The sequence below is a fragment of the Garra rufa genome, chromosome 6, assembly GCF_049309525.1.
Source record: "Garra rufa chromosome 6, GarRuf1.0, whole genome shotgun sequence".
NCBI classification, from domain to species: domain Eukaryota; kingdom Metazoa; phylum Chordata; class Actinopteri; order Cypriniformes; family Cyprinidae; genus Garra; species Garra rufa.
The window spans coordinates 33,714,480-33,733,521 of NC_133366.1; the positions used below are offsets into that span (position 1 = coordinate 33,714,480).

General features: G+C 35.8%; 2 protein-coding genes across 2 annotated transcripts in view; one reads left to right on the forward strand and one right to left on the reverse strand.

The window, feature by feature from the left end:
- Positions 1-5,864, forward strand: part of sh3d19 (SH3 domain containing 19) — a 31,954-nt gene extending 26,090 nt beyond the window's left edge. The window contains exons 16-20 of the mRNA XM_073842639.1: positions 1,555-1,625; positions 1,791-2,017; positions 3,952-3,998; positions 4,943-5,129; positions 5,270-5,864. Of these exons, the coding sequence (XP_073698740.1) occupies positions 1,555-1,625; positions 1,791-2,017; positions 3,952-3,998; positions 4,943-5,129; positions 5,270-5,286 (549 nt within the window). The 3' untranslated portion in view covers positions 5,287-5,864. The remainder of the gene's footprint in view (positions 1-1,554; positions 1,626-1,790; positions 2,018-3,951; positions 3,999-4,942; positions 5,130-5,269) is intronic.
- A 7,614-nt stretch (positions 5,865-13,478) lies between these two features.
- rps3a (ribosomal protein S3A) lies at positions 13,479-17,871 on the reverse strand. The gene is made up of 6 exons (XM_073842398.1): positions 17,768-17,871; positions 17,164-17,267; positions 16,700-16,887; positions 14,758-14,966; positions 13,998-14,107; positions 13,479-13,651 (listed from the first exon to the last, which is right to left on the reverse strand). Exons 1-6 carry the CDS (start codon positions 17,827-17,829, stop codon positions 13,524-13,526), a joined length of 801 nt encoding a protein of 266 aa, XP_073698499.1. The 5' UTR covers positions 17,830-17,871; the 3' UTR covers positions 13,479-13,523.
- Positions 17,872-19,042: the final 1,171 nt, after the last annotated feature.

The window sequence follows — 19,042 nt, forward strand, 5'->3', positions numbered from 1 at the left end:
ACTCACCCTCATGTCGATCCAAACATGTAAGACCTTCGTTCATTTTAGGAACACAAATTAAGATATTTTTGATGCATAGACAGCAACTCAACTACCACATTCAAGGCCAGAAAGGTAGTAAGGACAATATTAAAATAGTCGATGTGGCAACAGTTGTTTAATCGTAATTTTATTAAGTTATGGCAATACTTTTTGTGCTCAAAGAACAGTTTCATCTCTTCCATGTCAGTCTTCGACATGTGTTCACATGCTGCTGATGAAGGAGCCAACGTTCTGACGTAGAACGTCCATCTCTCTTAGTTCATTGTCTGTATATTCTGGTTCAAATAAGTAAGGCTGGGCAAAAAATTACAAGTCATCCTTTCTGTCAAAATCTCCATGCATCTTCTGCTTGTAAACAAGGCGCAGCAGATTTGGGTTCTACGTCAGAACGTCAGCTCCTGCGTCAACAGCACCACACGCATTCCTCGTGGTACTGTCCTTAAAGTGCGGCAAAGACACGGAAGAGAAGAAATTGTTGAATAAAGTCATTAATTTTATTTTCTTTGTGCACAAAAAGTATGCATTGACATTACTTTTTTGTCGGAACACCCTCCCTCAATCGGACTGAGTGGCAAAAGAGCCTGCTGCATGAATGGATTTAATAGGGAAGCTGCGAAAACGCAAGTAAAACAAACTATAATCACTTTAAACTAGAGGTTGCTGAACTCCATATAGTGTTCCTTACACCTTACCAAATATCCAGTGGTCCATGGATATTGATATGCAGCCAGGAATCGTGTTTCCTGACATTCATATGTGCCTGATTTTGATGCCGGTGAAATACATGAAGCAAATTTGCCTGTGAACGTATTTTGTAAATACAAAATAGGTTGGTCTAATATAGTTTTAATATAGTTTTTGTCAGTGATTATTTAAAAACACTGCAGATTATGCAGGATTTAAGATGGTAAATAGCTAATTGAGGAGTTGTTAATACAATATATTATAATACAATATATAGGGTATGATTTTACCGCAAAATTCAACATATTAACTATAATGTGATAACTGCAAATTCGTGTTTCACTGCTTCAAGTCCATTTTTTTCTGTGAATTGCTGTGGTCCATTTGCTTCTCTTTTCTGTATTTTTCAGCAGTCTGTAAAAATATATCTCAGATTACTTGTCAAATCTATTTGTACAGTCAATGACAATGCTCTTTTTTATGTGTTTTGTCGCAGCATTCACGCTGAAAACCAATGCTGCCATTAAGTCCTTTTGCCACTCATTCTCGTAGCTTCATAAAATTACGGTAGAACCACTGATGTCCTTAACTGTGTCCTTTAACACAGTTAAGGACAATGTCCTTACTACCTTACTGGCCTTTGAACATGTCAGTTGCTGTCTATGCAGGGTCAGAAAGCTCTCAGATATATCTTAATTTATGTATTGTGTGTAATGACACAATTTTTTTTTTTTTAGTGAGCTAACCCTTTAAGCATGTATGTTTGGGAATGTTGAAACTGATTAACCACAACCTCTACCATTACCAATAATCTATTTTCCCCCCCAGAACAAGCCTGGTATATCTGCACCAGCATCCAGCAATGAATGGAAAACCAAACCATCTCCTGAGCCTGTCAGGTTAGTCATCCTCACAGGATTTGACTGAAAGCTCAAACATAAATTAAGTATTTTTTTACATTTAAAATCTGATCTACTGCAATGTTAGATTGACCAAAAGATTCTAGGAACGAGGTTACATCACAGTGGCTAGACTAATATTCTACATCCCTGTATTTTCTTCAGAGGCCCAAGGTGTGTTGCGAGGTTTGACTTTGAAGGAGAGCAGAGCGATGAGCTCTCATTCTCTGAAGGTGATGTGATTCTGCTTAAAGAATATGTGGGAGAGGAGTGGGCTCGTGGAGAAGTGAACGGCCATGATGGTATTTTCCCTCTCAACTTTGTGGAGGTGGTTGAGGATCTTCCACCAGCCCCAGTGCAGAAATCTGTTCCGAATAAGATTGCGCTGCCTGGTAAGAGCACAAAACTATACAGTGACCCTGGACCACAAAACCATAAGTAGCTCGGATATATTTGTAGCAATAGCCAAAAAATATGGTATTGGTCCAAATGATTTATGATAAATGAAATATATCAAAACTTCATTTTTGATTAGTAATATGCATTGCTAAGAACATAATTTGGACTATTTAATGTTTTGTTTGATTCCAGATTTTCAAATAGTTGTATCTCAGCAAAATATTTGTCCTATCCTAACAAACCATACATCAATGGAAAGCTTATTTACTCAGCTCAGATTTATTCAATCCCAGTTTTAAAAAAATACCCTTATGACTGGTTTTGTGGTCCAGGGTCACATATCTAAATCTATCTATAATTTATACACATTTGATTTAATCTTAAAATTTCCACCGCAGAATTAAAAAGAAATGTGAGAAACAAAACATAAAAGTACCTGTTGAAGAAACAATTATTAATCAAAGAGAAGTGATGTGCATTCTACATATCCAGCCACTTGTATGTTTCTAATATGCCATGCATACAACACCAACTGTAACAGTGCAGTATCAGCATCAGTGTCTCTGGGAATGTGAAGAATTTGCCCTTCTGTTTGTGTTTCATTAAGGGCTGTATGAAACTGTGACCTCCATCTCATTCATTACACTACAGTGCATAGGGAGGTTATCCTATGAGGACAGCTGCTCTTTTCTGTAACTCTGTGGAGCATTTACAGCCATTAACTGCATTTGTGCGCAGGCTCTTTAAAGGATTAGATCATTTACAGATAATTTACTCACCCCCTTGTCATCCAAAATTTTCATGTCTTTCTTTATTCAGTTATAAACTTATTCTAAAATATATATGTGTGTGTGTGTGTGTGTGTGTGTACCTGGTATTCATCACGTTATGGGGACCACAAGGATAGGAATACCAGTAGATTTTGACCTTGTGGGGACATTTCTCAGGTCCCCATGAGGAAACAGGCTTATAAATCATGCACAATGAGTTTTTTTGAGGAAGTAAAAGTGTGCACAATCTCCTGTGAGGGCTAGGTTTAGGTGTAGGGTAGGTGTAGGGCCATAGAAAATACGGTTTGTACAGTATGAAAACCATTACGCATATGGAATGTCCCCATAAAACATGTAAACCCAACATGTGTGTGTGTGTGTGTGTGTGTGTGTGTGTGTGTGTGTGTGTATGTGTTTTTAAGGGGAAACATTTCAGGAATTTTCTCCATATAGTGGACTTCTATGTTGCCCATGAGTTTTTAACTTTCAAAATGCATTTAAATGCAGCTTCAAAGGGCTCTAAACGATCCCAGTCGATGAAGAAGGGTCTTATCTAGCAAAACAATTGGTTATTTTCTGACAAAAAATTTACTATTTATAGACTTTTTAACCACAAATACTCGTCTTGTCTAGCTTTGCAATGTGCATGCCTTCTCTGCACTCAGGTTCAAGACAGTTCGGATCTCTCAAAAAACTCCCGTCTCATTTTCTCCTCCATCATCAAAATCCTAAATCGCTGTTTTACCTTTTTTGTAAAGGCCGTTTGACCTTCGTTGCACGTTCACTTTGTAAACATTGGGTTGGTACTTTTGCAGCGATGTAGGATGATTTGAAATGTTTTCCTCAAAAAACATAATTCCTTAATGAATGAATGAAGAAAGAAAGACATGAGCATCTTGGATGACAGGGGGGGAGGGGTAAATTATCTGTAAATTTTTGTTCTGGAAGTGAACTAATCCTTTAAGAAATCAGTCACATTCAAAAGGTGAATGAAAATAATTAGCTAAAATGGTCTAGAATATAAGGGCCTATCTTTTGAGCAAATTTAAAAGTGGAGTACTTTTAAATTTGATTTTTTTTTTCTCGCATATGTTTGCTTAGTTAAAGCATAATGTTCTGGGCTATATATCTAATATATGTTGTCTTTTATTTTTCAGGAATGGCTGGTTCATCTAACACACGAATGTCTTACAAAGCCACTGAGGTATTCTTCTCCTCCCCACCTGTCACATTTTATCTTTCGTGTAGTAATGAACAGTGCTTAAAGTTGACATGAAATGCAAATTCACTTATTTGTTTTCTATTAACTTGACCTTTTGGTGAAAGCGAAACACTTTGGAAACACAAAAGTCATACTCACTCATGGCATTTTAAACCTGTATGACTTACTTTATCATGTGAAACACAAAAGGAGAAAGCTTAAAAAATATTGATTCTGGTCTTCTGTGAATTGTGACCAAAAGTGACTGGTATTTGGGTGTGCTATACCTTTAAACAAACACTTCTACTTTAAATATTTACTTCACATTTCTTAATGAAATGAAGTATTAAATCAATGAGATGTCTGATGTTTCCAGTCAAGGCATTTTTATATAGTGCTTTTTTGGATATAATATATTCAACTTGATATATAGAGCTGTTAATAATACATTTTGCATTTTTTGTCAATATGTGACCCTGGACCACAAAACCAGTCATGATTTAAAAGCTGAATAAAGCTTTTCATTGATATATGGTTTGTTAGGAAAAGACAATATTTGTCAGAATACATTTATTATTCTGCTAATCATTTACATTATCATATACATTTATTATTCTGATTTATTACTAATCAAAAATTAGTAATTAGTAATTCAGTTTTGATATATTTACAGAAGAAAATGTACAAAATATCTTAATGGAACATTTACTTATTATCCTAATGATTTTTGGCATATTTTTTTTTACAATTTTGACCCATACAATGTATTTTTGGCTATTGCTACAAAGATACCCGCAATTAAGACTTAAGTTTTGTGGTCCGGGGTCACATATAAAACAATCACGCAGCTGAGATTTGCTATAGATATACTGCTTGTGAGTGTACTGCATGCAGGTAGGTATAGTGAGATGTGCTATATATCCAACCTTTTTAATGTTTATCTACAGGCTCAATCTAATGATGAAGAGTGGGCTGTGGCACTGTATGACTTCACCGCAGAGACAGAGGAGGATCTGCCCTTCCAGCAGGGAGACAGGATCCTGGTGACCGCTCACATAGACGATGAATGGTGGAGCGGACGGATCAATGGCAGAGAAGGCTTCTTCCCCAAAGCCTTTGTAGAGATTGTTACAGGTGAGATTAGAAAGTGACTGCAGGCCTCTAGTGGACAAGAGCTGGAAATACACTTTCAGTACTTAAGTTTATATTCACTACATGCAGTTTAAATAATTCACTTTTTAATACTTTATCTCTTTTTTTTCTTCTCTGTGCAGGTGGAAGAAAGTGGTAATAGAATGGATAAGCAAAGGCAACCTCAGAAGCAGTGTTTTTCTTCTTCTTCTTCTATTTTTTATTAGTTTTCAGTTTATTTTAATTGTTTGAAAATGTTTGTCTAATATATTTATAAATGTGAAGTCATTGTTAATATTCCAGTGTATCCTAAAATATATATTCATGAACTACTATGGAGTTACTTCTTCTTTTTTCTTTTATGTACACTCAAAAATCTGTTAAAATAAGGCACAAATACTTTTGTATTTATTTTTACTGGTGTTTCACCTGTATTTTGAATTTTGCACTTTGTTACATTGTGTTTTAGGGTGAATGGAAATGTCAGTCAAATTAATGGATAATGTCCCAGTAATCACTTACTTTTCTGTATACAGTATTAATGGTTTTATATACAGAGAGCAAATATAATTTTATAGATTGAAGCAGAGACAGTCCGGTGCCATCTTCTGTTCGCACTGAATGACACATTTGCTTGGCTAATATAGCATAGAGTGGTTCTCAACCAGGGGCACTCCAAACGGGTGCAGGATGAATGAAAAGTGCTTTGATAAGAAAATAAATAGATAAAACCAAGATGTAAACTGAAATTAAATTTCTTTTTATTTTTCTTCAATAACCATTTTTGTTGAAAAACAGAGGTACAAAATAAGCTGTAGCCTGTATATAGTGCATGGGGGCGCCATTTCGCCGAAATCATGGTTAAACACTTTTAATAAAACAAATATTCAAAAGCTTATTTGTTGAAACATAAAGACATTATTTTTTCTTTAACCTTCGTTTATGAGTAAAAAAAATATTTTATTATGAAGTGGGTACATACAAAGACTATAGAATACCCAAGACGTATAGTTTTGAATGGGAAGTACTTGGTTGCAATCGGCGCTCTAGACGTTCGCTCAGTACTGCGCATGCGCACTGGCTCATTTAGCCTGAAAAATAAGCGTTTTTTAACGCTATTGGAGCACAAGGAATCATAAATATTTATGAGGCAGTTCTTGTTGGATTTCTTTGGAGATTTAAAATATGAAATTTAATCCTAAACTTGGTGAACAGTTTTGGAGAATTTGATGTTTCCCCATTCAAACAGATAGGAGCTGCCCTTGCCTGCCGTGTAGCGTTTCAAAGATGGCCGCCGAGTGACATGACTTGCCTTAAAAGGGACTTTGGTACATATCAACCGTTCGGGACTCACTAAAATTTCAGGGGTTTCATTACCACGACGTAAAATGGGCGTCCCTGTGGGCGTTGGGAAAACGCCCCTTTCTAAAAAAAAAATTATTAAGAGAGGTCACCGATCATGGAAGTTTTTTTGCGCGGGCATTTCAAAACCTAGGATCAGCACTGAAGGATAATGAAGGACAGCACAGTCATACAGGTTATTTTTATGTTTTAAAATCTTACATTTAAACGATTTTCGAAAACAAATAAACAGCCGTTATAGAAATGTAAAACGTGTAGCGTCTATTTACGGAAATAAATCATGTTTTACAACGGATCGTGGCCAGGTATTTCAAGACACTGTATATGTATATGAATATAAATATGAAGGGCACGAAATCCCTGCGATCGTGGCCAGGTATTTCAAAATATTGTATATGAATATAACTATGAAGGGCACGAAACCCCTGCGATCGTGGTCAGGTATTTCAAGATATTGTATATGAATATAAATATGAAGGGCACGAAACCCCTGAGATCGTGGTCAGGTATTTCAAGATATTGTATATGAATATAAATATGAAGTGTATCTGGCACGAAACCCCTGCGATCTTGGACAGGTGTTTCATGATACTGTATATGAATATAAATATGAAGTGCACGAAACCCCTGCGAACGTGGACAGGTATTTCATGATATATGAATATGAAGTGCACGAAACTGCGCATGATCGGTGACCTATGCAAATTTTCAAATAGGCCACGCCTGCCTGGTGACGCAGTATCGATTACGCTGTGCTGAAACCCCTGGAAAAGAGTGCATCCCTCAACTGTTCACCCTTCTACACAGTCACATGACCAAAATGAACAGAGGATGGAAACGTTCTGTGGCGCCAAATAAAAAACTGCATTAAAATGAGGAGAGGAGAGTAAACAGACACTGGTAAGCCTAACCTATCAAGTTATTATTTTTTTATTGTAAGGCATGAAGTCAATCAACATTTAATCATCAAGTGGTTGATGTTAAAATATCAGTTTATTTACCGAGAATTTATGTCGCTCAAAAATAAAAAGTCGCGGAATGTTTGTGAATGGGCATTTTATTTATACTTGAGGGAAAATACAGAGTTGACAGGAATACAAATTAAAAATGCTGTTTTGAATTCAAAATAGGTAATTTGTGTGATTCGTGTAACTTAGAATGTAAAAACTGTTGCTATTCAGACTCACAAAACCGCGCACTCACAAAACCGCGCTGAACTTTAACAAAAAGTGTGTTTTTTTTTAAATGTTAGAAACGGCAAGCGAGCCATAATCCCCATGCTGAAAAACCAATAGAAACCATCACTGAATCTGTAATGGTTTTACTGGTTATAATGGGAATTGTACTAGCTTTAATTGTGCTTGTTGGTCTCTACTGGTAATTGGTCGACATCTATAAGTGGCTTGTTAAAAACACTAACATTATATCCTGGAATACGTCTCAAAACACACAACAGGAAACAATTTGAATGGTTTTAATTGTTGAAGTTGGTTTATAATGTATAAAATGATATTTGTAGTGGAAACCGAATTTCTGTGATGGTTTCTATTGTTTTTTTTTTTTTTTGTTTGTTTGTTTTTTCAGCAGGGCCTCGGCAGCCATCTACTGGCTATAGTGGTAATATCATGTCATTTTCAAATGTTTTGAAGCCCACCTAAATTTTGCTGAAACCATGTGGCAAAATATTTGTATTTTCTGATTAAACCAAATTAGGCTTTTGGGACATTATTTTACAAGCTACATTTGGCACAAAATCAAAACTGCTAATCACCCAAACAACACTATTCTCACAATTTCATCATATTTTAGGGCTGCTTTCTTCAGCTGGGATAGAGGAAACCATAGATATAGTGCCAAATACATCAGGACATGTTAAATTGACACACTTTATTCAAAAGACTGGATGCTTTATTAAAAGCAAAGATGTTTCAGTTTTACAGCACGTTCAAAACCGTAAATACATTTCGAAAAGCAAGACCAATATGGTAACAACTGTTCGTTGGGTGATTTTCATCAGAAGAGAACTGATCAATTACACTAAACAATTACACTTGCAAAACCAAATTATGCAGAAAGCACATGCTTTTGTGCTTAAAATGAGCTTAAAATGCAAAATAAGAATTCTAATTAGGGGCAGGAAAAAATTAATTTAATTAAAAAAAAACACAAACATAACAGCCTTGAAAAATGCAGCCTTGTTGTCCACTTTTACTACTAATAAACCAACCTGTGTTTCCTTTTTCTGTCCTTGTTCAAACAGTTGCTTCCATCAATCCATCGACGACTTCCACATATATCCTGAAGATTCTTCTATTCAGGTTACTCCGATGTTGTTGCTGTTGTCAAAAGACTATGATCTTCTCTCAGGAACATTAGGCAAATCTGCTGCAATCTAGAATTAGGTTTGTCTTCGTCTGTCATCTCAGCTGAGACCAGTCCACTATGGGTGACCCTACCAGTAGTTGTGAAGTACCAGTGGCATAGCTCTCAGCATCACTGATGCACACAAGCCCTCACAGCACATCAAGCTGCAAACCATGTGAGGGACCCTAACCTACCCTAACCAAACCGTTTAAACACAACCGCATATCAACCAATCACTGAAAACATCCTAACAGCCACAAGGCAATAAACAAAAATCAGTCAGAGGAGGCCAGAAACCGCAAACAACGCACTAACAACCACACAGAAAACCTTGGAAAATATGTCAACAGACAGGAAACCACCCAGAAATTCGAACAACCACGCAGCAATGCATAATAACACTCTTGAGTCCATCAACCGCAAAGCGACACGCTAAGAAATCGCACAAAAAACCTTGGAAAATTCATGTCAGTGAACAGGAAACCACCCAAAACATCTCAACAACCATGTAGCAATGTGCTAAAAAAAAACATACTCTACAAACTATAATTTACTTACTCGAACTATTTACAAAGTAAACCTCTATGTTTGAAAATATATGTAAATCTATATACAATATTTACATACTGTGATGAATCACTGCCTGGGCTTCTTTTTTCTGGGTTCTTCAGGCTGGGGCTCTTCACTGGTGTCCGCATGGATTTGAGGAGCGATGCTTCTGCTGGTTGTGGAGAAGCTCTCAGTGATCAGAATGCGTCCGTCAGGCTGCTCCATCTCCAGCAGGGAAGGACAACTCAGTGTCTCCCACAGTCGCTTTTTGATCTTCAGTCCCAGCTTGAGACTGTAGGGACAGTGCCTACCATAGCGTGTCTTCATCATGGGCTCTGCCACGGAGCGGTAAATATCCTGGTAGCCCTGCACACTGTAGCCGTGGATGAAGACAGGCTCTTCCTGCTGACACAGAGGTGCCTGACACCCGTCCACTGAGGATACTGAGGCTGTTGGACTGATGGTGGGAAGGACAGCAGCGTTTTTCAGGTAGCGCTCCTCCAAACCCTTTGGTTCTTGAGCTTTCACCTGTTGACTAGAAGATAAACCCTCCACCAAGAATTCCCTCAGGTGTGAGGGAAGAGTCCTGGTTCTTCTAGGTCGACGTTGCTCCATGCCTGGAAAAACACTTCACAAATTTGATAAACTACTGAAACTTACCAAATTGAAGTGTTGTGACAAGCTTGTAGCAGGTTTAATCAGGCTTCAAGGCTTTAGTTGTGTTGATTTTTAAATATCAACTCTTGCTGCTGTACTGACATAGAATGCTAAGGCTAATTTAAATGTAAACAACACATGATATCAGCAGTAGCAACATGTGCTCAGATACATGTATTATATATGCTTCTTTATCACCATTATCATCTTCATTTACAGTTATATATACATACGTGTGTGATTATGTATATGCAGTGCCTTGCGAAAGTATTCATACCCCTACATTTTGTTATGTTGCTGCCTTACGTTAAACTGCTTTTTTTCCACATCAATCTACACTCCATACACTATAATGGCAGATCAAAAAACTGTTTTTTAACATCTTTGCAAATTTATTAAAAATAAAAAAATGATTGCATTGCATAAGTATTCATAGCCTCATCTGGGACATTTAGCTTGGGCGCATTCTTATTGTTTGTAGATGTTACCACACTTTGAGTGGAGTTAACCTGTGGCAAATTTAATTGAATGGGTATGATTTGTAAAGGCACACATGTCTTAATAAAAGGTCTAACAGCTAAAAATGGTTATCAGAGCAAAAACTAAGCCCTGAAGTACAAAAAAACACTGCCTGTAGAGCGTAGAGACAGGATTGAATCAAGCCACACATCTGGGGTTCAGAAAAAAATTCTGCTGCATTGAAGGTTCACAGAAGCATGTAGTCTCCGTCAACCTTAATGGAAGAAGTTTGAAACAACCAGGGCTTTTTCTAGAGCTGGCCTCAATTAAATATCAATTGATGGAGAAGGGCCTTGGTTAGAGTGCTGACCAAGAAGCTGTTGGTCACTCTAGCTGAGCTCCATGATCATATATGCAGATGGGAGAAACTTACAGAAGGACAAACATCACTGCAACACTCCACCAGTCTGGGCTTTATAGTGGTGTGGCAAGACTCAATCTTCTCTTTGAAGACACATGAAAACACACTAGGAATTTGCAAAAATCATCTAATGGACTCTCAGACTGTGAGAAACCAGATTCTCTGGTCTGATGAACCTCAATTCCAATCATTTTTGAAGGAAACCAGGCATCACCTGCAGAGTAGCCTACCATCCCAAAAGTAAAATGTGCTGGTAGCAGCCTCATGCTGTGGAGCTGTTTCTCAGTGGCAGGGACTGAGGGACTTGTCAGAGTAAAAGAAAAGCTCAATGCACCAAAATATTTATATAGCCTTAATGAAAACCCAGTCCAGAACATTCAGAACCCCAGAATGGGTAGAAGGTTCACCTTCCAACAGGGCAATGAACCAAAGCACACAGAAAGAGTGGCTTATAGACAACAAGTGTCCCAGCCAGAGCATGAACTTGAACCCAATCAAACATTTCAAACTGACAGAGCTTGAGAGGTAAAGAGGTGAGGCAAAGAATGGCAGATAATTGCCAAATGTTGATGTGCAAATCTTGTTGTATCATACCTAAAAAGACTTAAGGCTGTAAAGGTGCTTCAGCTAAGTATTGAGTTAAGGGTATGAATGCGTATGCACTGTACTTATATCAGTTTTGTATTTTTAATAAATTTAACAGGTGAAAAAATTGAAGGGTTATGAAATACCTTGGTAAAGTATTCATAACCCTTTTTTTGTGTTAAATACACACTCTACAGACACACACATATATACATAAAGCAATGCATATTTAATATCTGCATTTTACTGTTACTGTTTTGACTGGTAGTGTGTGTGTGTGTATATATATATATAAATTAAATAAAAAGTACTGGAAATCAGTAGGAAGTTGTATTTTCAGACACGTGTTGCTGTTACAACTCATTGTGGGCTACCTAGAAATGTATACTTAAGAGAACATATGGATGTATTATGTTCCCTTACATTTATTTCTTATTTTGGTCTTGAGCAGGTCTTAAATTTACATGCATATTTAAATTTCAAGCATAAATAAACCTCTGACATCAGTTTGACACGGTAAACTTGGTTTAAAGGTGCCATAGAATGCATTGAGAGAATATTTTATTGTTCTCTGATATCTACATAGAAGGTATATGGCATAGGAAAGTGCAAAAAAATCTCCAGAAACGGTTTTACAGGTCCATTTACAACCCTAGAATTTGGCCCTAGAATGAAATGCTGTTATTGCTTTAAGGGAAGCTCCTTGAATAATAATGAGCTCTGCTCTGATTGGCTGTTTCACAGAGCTGCTCATCTCTATAGCTAGCACATGGATAAAAATATATATTTAATAAGAAGCTCTAGCCGCTTTTAATGTGGTTTGTTGAATCTGCCGTTTTGAATCGCAGACATTTTACTCTCATTACTGTGATCGCATGTGCTCAGGTGTAAAGTTATAATGCAGAGGGAGTGCTTACTTACCACACAAGTTTAGCTGCTTGTCAGTGATACTCTGGATCTGTAAATCATTCGCCATCATCAGGGCAGTTATTTCTCCATCATTCACCATCATCAGTGCAGTCATCTCTCTGTTTATGTGGTAAGTGAAATCTTTTGTACTGCAATGTAACAGGCTAGCGCTAGCATTAAGTTAACCATGTCTTTTCCGTGGCTTGCCTTATTTTACTGGTGTACTGATGTTAATGATGATGGGGCGATGCAAATGTTGGGGGCATAACTATTAACAATCCTGACTATTGCATAACAGTTGGTGTTATGTTGGAATTGACCTATTTTTCAGTGGTCTTTTGCAAACACTAGATTTATATAAGGAGGAGGAAACGATGGTGTTTGAGACTCATGGTATGTCATGTCCATGTACTGAACTGTTATTTAACTATGCCAAGGTAAACAGTTTTCCATTTTATGGCACCTTTAACATTTACCAAGCGTATTCATTTAGTTAAATTCAAGACTTGTTTATAATCAAGACATGCAGTCTGCATCATGGAAGTAGGTGTCTTGAGTTCTTTCATAATCACTCAATTGTAAGTGTTGGCTGCCTGCTCCAAACACATTTGTGGAAATTTTTAGTTTAATAGGTACCACTTTATAATAAGGTTCATTAGTTCACATGAACAATACATTCACATAATTTATTATTATCTTAATGCGTTAGTAAATGTTAACATTAATTAAAATCAGAAGTTTTGTTAATATTAATCCACTGTGTGTGAATTAACATGAACTAACAATGAATGACTGCATTCTCATTAACAGATTAATACTATTCATGTTGGGTAATACATTTAAAATACATTTTATTCCTATACTTGCCCAGACCTGGACATTGCTAAAATCAAATTCCATACTATATAAAATCCAGTGAAAGTTAATGTTAAATTAAGTGTGTATGAACTGATGTTTGTATCTGGGTAGTTTTAAAGAATGAACATTATGCTCAGCATCTTTGATGTGACAAATATATATAAAAAAAAACAACATTACACAAAGACTCAAATTTACATGTTTATTGACACCAGCCGTTTGTGTTTGGAGTTTTAGACAGACTCCTGGATAGGGGGCTCATATCCATCAGCTCTCTCCACCTTGGCCCCAGTGTCACCCTCTCCAGATTTAGCACCACTGCTGGTTCCACCCTCACCATGCAGCTCCATCAGCTTTCCAACTGTACAATTACAAAACAAATGTTATGTACATGCATACAATACATACATGCATAATACTTCTACTAAACTTAAATAGTCAATTAGAGAATTTATAAATGGCTTAGGAACTCCAAAGTTATTACTATACACAAATTTGTTAGGTTTAGAAGACAAATAATCACCTGATTACCAAAAAAAAAAAAAAAAAAAAACACAAACTTCTCACATCCAACAATTCTAGGATGCACCAAACAATGCTCTTAAGTGTAAATGCATTAAACCCTGGCCATGAAAGTGTTAAACATCTGGTCCAAAAACATTTGGCAATCAAGAGCATATATATATATAAAAAAAAAAAAAACTTACGCTCAAACTTGGGCTTTTTCAGCATCTTAACCTTCCTGACGTAGACGTCATGTAGCGGGTAGATGGACTGGCAGGCTTTTTCAATGTCCTTGCCTACACTGTCTGGAATCCTACAGAACAAAAGAGGTAAGAAAGAGGTCAGGTTAAAACCCAGATAAAGAAACTTTAGAAAGTCTGCTCAATCTACATTACATCAGCACTCAAAAGTTATGTTAAGACACTGTATTCATGAGTTCCAAAAGTATAAAAAGTGCTAAAATGTCAACTAAACATACTAAGACAAATAAGTATCAAAGCCCATTCCTAAAGTACCACCTTCCCACAAAGATTAATTCAAACGCAACCACCAAAAAAAGTCCAGTAAAAGCCCGTTTACACCAAGAACGATAACTATATTAGCGTCCACATGTCGTCTGATTATTCTAAGCACACACTTCCACATTAAATTCTCAAGCTAGAGACAGCAGGATTGATTCTGATTAGTTGTCAATGTTTTTATCGTTCATCGGCTGGAAAAAAATCATTTTAAAAGTGATTCCAATGACATAGTTTCTCTGCACTTTTATCATTATAATTGTGGTGTAAACTCTGCTCTTCTTTAATACTGACAATTTTTAAAACTACCTCTTTATCGTTACCGACCTTGGTGTGAACAGGCCTTAATTCTGAACTGTGCAGGAAAGTGGACCACCAGGAGAAGAGACTCTAATTTAACACAAAACTGTAAAACCGTGGAAAAGGGGGAGAACTTAATACGTACAATTTGTTGACCACCTCCTTGAGGTCATTGGTCTGGACCTCACGGGTCATGATTTCCATCATCTTCTTGCGGATCTGACGAACCTGCTGGTGCTGAGCATAGGAGGTCTTTCTAATCTGGTTGGTGCGCTTCTTGGTGAACCCCACACAGAACAGGCGGAGAAGATAACCATCGGTAGTCTTCACATCAACGTGGGCCTCAATCATTGTCTAATAGGAAAGAACAGCCCATTAGCATGTTAGAACACAACCTGCACCAGCAATAATTAAAAAAGCTACAGTATATAGAACTTTTCCAATTAGACAAATATAGAGAGGAATCGGAATCTCTCAGGTTTCATTACAAATATCTTGTTTGGACAATTAACCAAAGTATTACGGATTTGAAATGTCAGGATGGTAAGTAAATTGGAAGTTTTATTTATACATCTCATTAATACCACAACATTTTAAGATGTAAAATGTAGAAACTTGCAGTAATATCTTCAGATGTGTTCCAACCGAAAATATCAATGCTGTTAAATTCTACAACACTAAAAGGGAGGCTACACCAGATTTTAAACATGCAAAACTTCAGGCACAACAATGATCTTGATGTAATGTCATTTTTTCTAGAAACATAAATCTAAAATGCATTTGCATCTTCTAATTAAGCTAAGGTCACACCATGATATACACTACCAGTCAAAAGTTTTTGAACAGTAAAATTTTATGTTTTTAAAAAAAAGTTTCTTTTGCTCACCAAGGCTGCATTTATTTGATCTAAAATACAAGAAGTCCAGTGTTTATTATGTGAAATAACTGCTTTCTATTTGAATACATTCCTGTGATCTTTTTTTTTTAAAACATTGTTGAAAACAGCTGAGTATTTTAAGATTTTTTCAGGTTTTTTGATAAATAGAAAGGACAGAAGAACATCATTTATCTGAAATAGTTTTTTTTTTGTAACATTATAAAAATGTCTTAATCACTTTTTATTAATTTAAAGCATCCTTGCTAATTATTTTTTCTATAACTTCTATAATTACAGACAAATACACATTTATAAATTTAACTGACTCCAAGTTTTTGAATGGTATCGTGTATACTGTAACAAAAGCTTTTTATTTTCAGATAAATGCTGACCTTTGGATCTTTCCATTAAAAGAATCATGAAAAAGGTACTCAACTGTTTTAAATATTGCTAAAAAAGTTTCTTGAACAGCAAATCAGCATATTACAATGATTTCTGATGCCTCATGTGACACTGAAGACTGGAGTAATGAAGCTGAAAATTGAGCTTTGATCACAGGAATAAATACATTTTAAAATATATTCAAATAGAAAGCAGTTATTTTAAATGGTAAAAATATTTCACAATATTACTGCTTTTGCTAAAGTGGTTAAAAAAATCAAAGTTGTCCTAAGACAAGAATGGGTTTTAAGACAACTTTGAAAGGTTTTGATCCATTTCAAATGATGACTACTGTAAACACAGGCTTGTTGGTCAAAAACTTTTGACTGGTAGTGTATCAATCTTCCATTGGTTACATATCTTCACCAAACTTGGAACTTTGCATTTCTCATCTTCAGCATATGAATTAAAGTGAGTGGAATGAGTATTGTAGTGTGCATGCCATTTAAGAGAGTACAACATAACAGAGGCTCTACAACCTAAACTTAAACATATAGGCCCGGTTTCACAGACAGGGCTTAGACTAAACTAGGATTAGGCCATAGTTCAATTAGGACATTTAAGTCATTTTTATAAACATGCTTGGAAAAAAAAAATATTACAGGTGTGCATCTTGAGACAAAACAAAGGCACTGATATATTTTAAGATCAATCAGTGCAATTTTGTTTCAGTTGAAACAACTCAGACTTACATTTTAGTCTAGGACTAGGCTTAAGCCTTGTCTGTGAAACCGGGGGATAGTGAGAAAAGGTCATGAGTTGTTTGTACCTGCCACTTCTTGACCATGGAGCACATCTTGTCACGAGTGAGGTCCATGCCGTGGAAGTTGGTGAGGCAGTTCTTGCCCTGCACGTCTTCTGTGACCAGCTTGAATTTGCGGAAGGCCACCTCATCGTTCTGCAGATCAGCCAAACTGACCTCGAACACACGTCCCTTCAGACCATCAGAGGCAATTTCTAGATTACAAAGACATGGTGTCAAATGTGCTGCAGATTGTGCATTATGATGCACATGGGTCGCATGGGAATGTCAGGTGATCTCACAGCAGTAATCACAGTTTTCATCTGGGACCGAAACTACTGTCATCACGTATTCCCACTGCAATACGACGTGAATATCGACTCACATCAAACAATTGGGACACATACTGAACAGCCATTTCCCATCAGGGTTAACAACTCATGCTAAATCTGTGGGGAAACACAGACACTGTGGACATGAAAAGTACTTACTGGTTCCCTGAGTCCTGGTGACCAAGGTCTTGCCCAGGTTGCGGATGTTGAACATGGCTGGTGCCTTGACATCATACCAATCCTTCTTGGAGAATGGGTCCACACTGCAAGAGAACACAGGCATGTAAATAAATGTAAGAGAAAGGTATACGCTTACAGGTAAATTAAGCCACATTTTCACAGCTCAAATGCGAAGACGACCTATATTTGCTTTGGCTGTATTATCTAAAATAATTCCGAGCATCCAACACATGTGTCACGGTGATTCTTAAGTCAGTAAACTATCCTTGAAAACTAGCTGGCACTCTCGAAGCCATATTACGTTAGCGTTTTCAGTTAGCCGTGCTCATTTTTGCTGAAAATTAATACTTTATGAAATATGTAGGACTAGTACATTAGAAAACAGTACTATGACTTTACACACTCTGAACTAAAGTTGTCAGAAGCACACAGTACAGGCCATGAATGAGCCAGTCAGGCTAGCAGAACCGCTACATACAATCCTTTATATATCGATCACATCCTTCATCTATACACACCGATTATCCTCCAGAAGGTTTATAACAGCGTAACGACACAGTCGAGAGATTTATTTGTGACTTACATCTTCTTTTTGGCACCTTTTTTGCCACCTTTGGTCAGCCTCTTATTCTTGCCGACTGCCATGTTGAACACAGGGAGTGAAAGAGGAGGAAATGAGGAAATACCGCGAGAATTAAAGCGGCGGCGCGAACACACATATCTCGCGGGATTTCGTTGGCCACGCTGTAACGCACCAACGTAAGTGCGCCATCTAGTGTTTGCATTTGCATACATGATATCACTAGAAGCTTATTTGACCGAAAAGTCAAATCCAAGTAAAATACTTCAGTCATATTTACCTTTTTAAGGATTCATTATTTGCAAAACAAGTATTTGAATTTGAGAATCGCTTGCTAATAAATGGGCGAAAAATAGGACGTTCATATTCATATACTACTTTCAAAGAAGTTTAGATAGTTTACCCCAAAATTAAATTCTGTCATTAGTTACTCCCCCTGAACATGAATGAGTTTCTTTCTACTGTTTAACATAAATTATTACTTTTATTATTAATTATGGTTACTGTGTCTTCAGTCTAATTACAGTCATCAAACGTCAAACCCCTAATGACAACATTTTACTTGACATTTTACTAAATTGTTGTCATAGATTCATGGAAAATTCATTCAGGGTGTCTAGAGAATTTAATCTGTTCAGTCAAGTTCTGTTCAGTTCAGTCTTAATCATAAACCAAAATAAACACTGAAACGACAATAATAAAAATAAAATAAATAAATAAATCTCAATTAATTAAACACATTTTTAAATTGAAATAAATATTAGGCTAAATAATAATAATACATAATATAATACATAATATTTTATTATAATAATAATAATAATAATAATACAAGAATACATTATTACATTGAATTAAATATTGAGATAAATAATAGTATTTAAATTAATTAAATAAATAAATCTCAATTAATTAAATAAATTATTACATTTAATTAAATATTTAGATTAATAATAATTAATAATAACAATAACATTAGTAATAGTAATGATAATGATAATAATAATAAAAATAATAAAATCTTAATTAATTAAATAAATCTCAATTAAATCTCAATAAACATAAATTGTTAAATTGAATTGAATATTGAGATAATAATAATAATAATAATAATAATAAAATTAATAAATAAATCTTAATTAATTAAATAAATTATTAAATTGAATTAAATATTGTGATAAATACTACTACTACTAATAATAATAAGAAATTAATCTTAATAAATTAAATAAATTATTACATTGAATTAAATACTGAAATAATAATACAAATAAATCT

Excerpts from the sequence above, each read along its gene's own strand:
- rps3a (XM_073842398.1), bottom strand. The coding sequence starts at position 17,829 with ATGGCAGTCGGCAAGAATAAGAGGCTGACCAAAGGTGGCAAAAAAGGT. Across the intron at positions 17,268-17,767 it reads AAAGGTGCCAAAAAGAAGAT|TGTGGACCCATTCTCCAAGA; the intron begins GTAAGTCACAAA and ends GTTCTCTTGCAG. Across the intron at positions 14,967-16,699 it reads CCATGGTCAAGAAGTGGCAG|ACAATGATTGAGGCCCACGT; the intron begins GTACAAACAACT and ends CTTTCCTATTAG.